At 36.6% G+C, this 2,844-nt stretch overlaps 1 protein-coding gene across 2 annotated transcripts in view; it reads right to left on the bottom strand.

Annotated features, from left to right (window-relative positions):
• Nucleotides 1-2,500, bottom strand: part of Otulinl (OTU deubiquitinase with linear linkage specificity like) — a 9,693-nt gene extending 7,193 nt beyond the window's left edge. The window contains exons 1-4 of one of the 2 annotated variants that reach the window (XM_015490461.2): nt 2,289-2,500; nt 2,170-2,201; nt 1,533-1,624; nt 224-373 (exon numbers count right to left, since the gene is read on the bottom strand). In XM_015490461.2, the coding sequence (XP_015345947.2) occupies nt 224-373; nt 1,533-1,624; nt 2,170-2,201; nt 2,289-2,485 (471 nt within the window). In that variant the 5' untranslated portion in view covers nt 2,486-2,500. Of the gene's footprint in view, nt 1-223; nt 374-1,430; nt 1,625-2,169; nt 2,202-2,288 lie in introns of both variants that reach the window. The other variant, XM_048814011.1, reaches the window with a different exon arrangement.
• Between the last annotated feature and the right edge of the window lie 344 nt (nt 2,501-2,844).

The raw sequence follows: 2,844 nt of genomic DNA, 5'->3' as shown, positions 1-2,844 counted from the left end.
CAAAAAAAAAAAAAAAAAAAAAACAGATGAACAAAATTGAGTATGACTAGTTTTCTGAGACAGTTAATTTTCAAACTGACTTAGAGGATTAGATTAAATGGCCTTTCAAATTTCCTTCAATATCATGATGCTCTGAGTACAAAGCCACGCTGAGAAGACTAGGAGCTTCTGAGTTGTGGTTACTGTCCACATAACATTCCCAGGTCCCCAGTTAAAGACATACCTTAACAATATCTTTTTCTTTCATCCAGGATGGAAAAGAGAGGCCTTGGCTAAATATCTGAAATAACACTGATCTTAGAGCATCATAGTTATCTCTCTTTACTTGTCGAACACATTTAATATGGTGTCTCCAAAAGAGCTCCTCATAAGCCTATTAGCACAGAAAGAAAAATGTTTCATTAATTACACTGGATAACAGAATGAAGAAAGTGAATTTAGCTGGCTACAGTGGGCCACACCTATAATCTCTGAGACTCAGGAGGCTGAGATGGGATGATCACAAGTTTGAAGCCAGCCACCAAAACTTAGAAAGACCCTGTCTCAAAATAAAAAATAAAGCCAGGCATAGTGGCAACACCTATAATCCCAGTAGCTCAGGAGACTAAGACAGGAGGATTCTGAGTTCAAAGCCAGCCTCAGCAACAGCAAGGAACTAAGCAACTCAGTGAGACTCTGTCTCTAAATAAAATATAAAATAGGGCTGTGGATATGACTCAGTGGTTGAGTGCCCTTGAGTTCAATCCTTGGTACCAAAAAAATAAAAATAAACAATAAAAAAGGACTGAAGATGTAGCTCAATGGTAAAGTGCCCTCTGGTTCAATATCAAGTACCAAAAAGAAAAAAGAGAAAAACAGTGAATTCAATGGACATACTGAGAAAGTATCATTTTCAGTGAGATATTCCTCCCAGTTAAAGTGGACAGCAGAAACAATGATAAAATTCTGATTACGACTGCATGTAATTTGATTTTAAAATGACACTCATGTGTTAGGGTCTGTTCTAGATGACAAATCCTGGAAGTCTACAGCAGGTCATTTTGGGCAAATCTAATCACAAAACTACTGCATGCTTTTAAGATCATGCTAAATGTACTTTAAATGTACCCCTCCTTTTGCTTTTGCTGGTGACAAGATTGGACAGCATTGTTGGGAATATTTGCCAAGATTAATTCAATGGAAAATTCTAAAACTCCTCAAAATATTGATGTCAGGATACTTGATTCCTTCAAGAAGACCCTCTGTTGCACATGAAAATGTTTAGTAGGTGGGAAAGGAGAGACCTGAGAATGGAACAATGCTCAAGGGTTTTCTGACATTACAACCTGGTTTACCTAACTCCTTAAAGGCACAGATTTTTAGGTTAAAGACCTAATGCCAACATCTAGTATCTGTGTGGCTTCTGAATTAGAGCCACAATTGTTACTTGCATCCCACTGGTATTGGTTGATCTCTGGATTCAGTAAAGCAGAATGGAATATTTCCTGATTTTGACAGTCTATGTCTTCCATAACCTCTGTAAACAGACACACCTTCCTCATCAGTTTGGCACGGGGTGTTTCTCCTTTCCATTCTCTTGCACAATAACTGAGTAAATCAACTTCCGCCTCCACACTGAGGTTCCCTGGACCAAATCAAAATAAAAGGCAGTTAATTTTTTTTTTTTTTTTTTTTTTTTTAGGGAATCCAGCTACAGGGTGTAGAAAGAGGTGCACAACAGTGGTTTAAAGTGAATATCTTAAATTTGTCCCCTCAAAAAGTGACTTTTGCTTTAACAATTATTTAATGGAATATAATACACATGTAAGAAAGCAAACAGATCTAGACTTATATCTGAAATGTCACTAGAAGCATTAGACTTTAGGTTTTCTTTAGCAAATAACTATCCTCACATTCTTTTGTCCTGAGGAGCTGAGATTCCCACACATTCCTCCCACAATGGGATCCCTGTGTTACCAAGTCCTCAAAATCATCATTCCTAAGAGATGAGTTTTTAGCTACACTCTGAGGTCTATGCTAGCATGCCAACACACAGGTCCTTAAGTGGTGACAAATTTAAATAACAACACATAAATATACTTCATGAAAAGGCAGTTAATTTTCCCATTCCCCTCCCTTTATGAGCCTTCTCTGCACCTTAAAAAATAAAAATCTGCATAAAATATTTACTTTTGAATTTTCTCTGGAGATATCCAATCCACCTGAAAAATAAAAGGAAATAATAATGTCAAAATTATGCTTCAGATAGTGAAATATTTTTGAAATTTAAATATGACACAATGACCTACCATTTCAGCCAGTGCTCTAAATATAAATGCAGCCTTCTGAAATAGCAGAGGGTGGCCACCAACAGTGAAACTGCCAACATCACAGAGCCCTTTGCTATTCTCCAGGCAGTATCTAGGACCTGGCTTGTAACTAGTGTCCAGGAGTGAACTTGGTCACTTTCTACAATTAAAAAAAAAAGTACATCACAATTAAACATCAGCTTTAAGGAAAACATACACATTTACACACACACAGTAATTTTGCTGCAAAGTGTCTATCCTCAATTTAAATAACTATTTTTATTTAAAAATTCAATCCAAAAATTAAAGAAACATCTAGTTTTCTCATAATCAGTGTCATATATAAGAACATATTTGTTGGGCTGTGGATGTGGCTCAAGTGGTTGCGCGCTCGCCTGGCATGTGCCGGGTGCTGGGTTTGATCCTCGGTACCACATAAAAATAAAATAAAGATGTTGTGTCCACCGAAAACTAAAAATAAATATTAAAAAATTCTCTCTCTCTCTCTCTCTCTCTCTCTCTCTCTTTTAAAAAAAAAGAACATATTCGTTGCACA

Source organism: Marmota marmota, unplaced genomic scaffold (genome assembly GCF_001458135.2).
Source record: "Marmota marmota marmota unplaced genomic scaffold, marMar, whole genome shotgun sequence".
NCBI lineage: Eukaryota > Metazoa > Chordata > Mammalia > Rodentia > Sciuridae > Marmota > Marmota marmota.
This window is presented reverse-complemented; position numbering and strand designations above follow the sequence as displayed.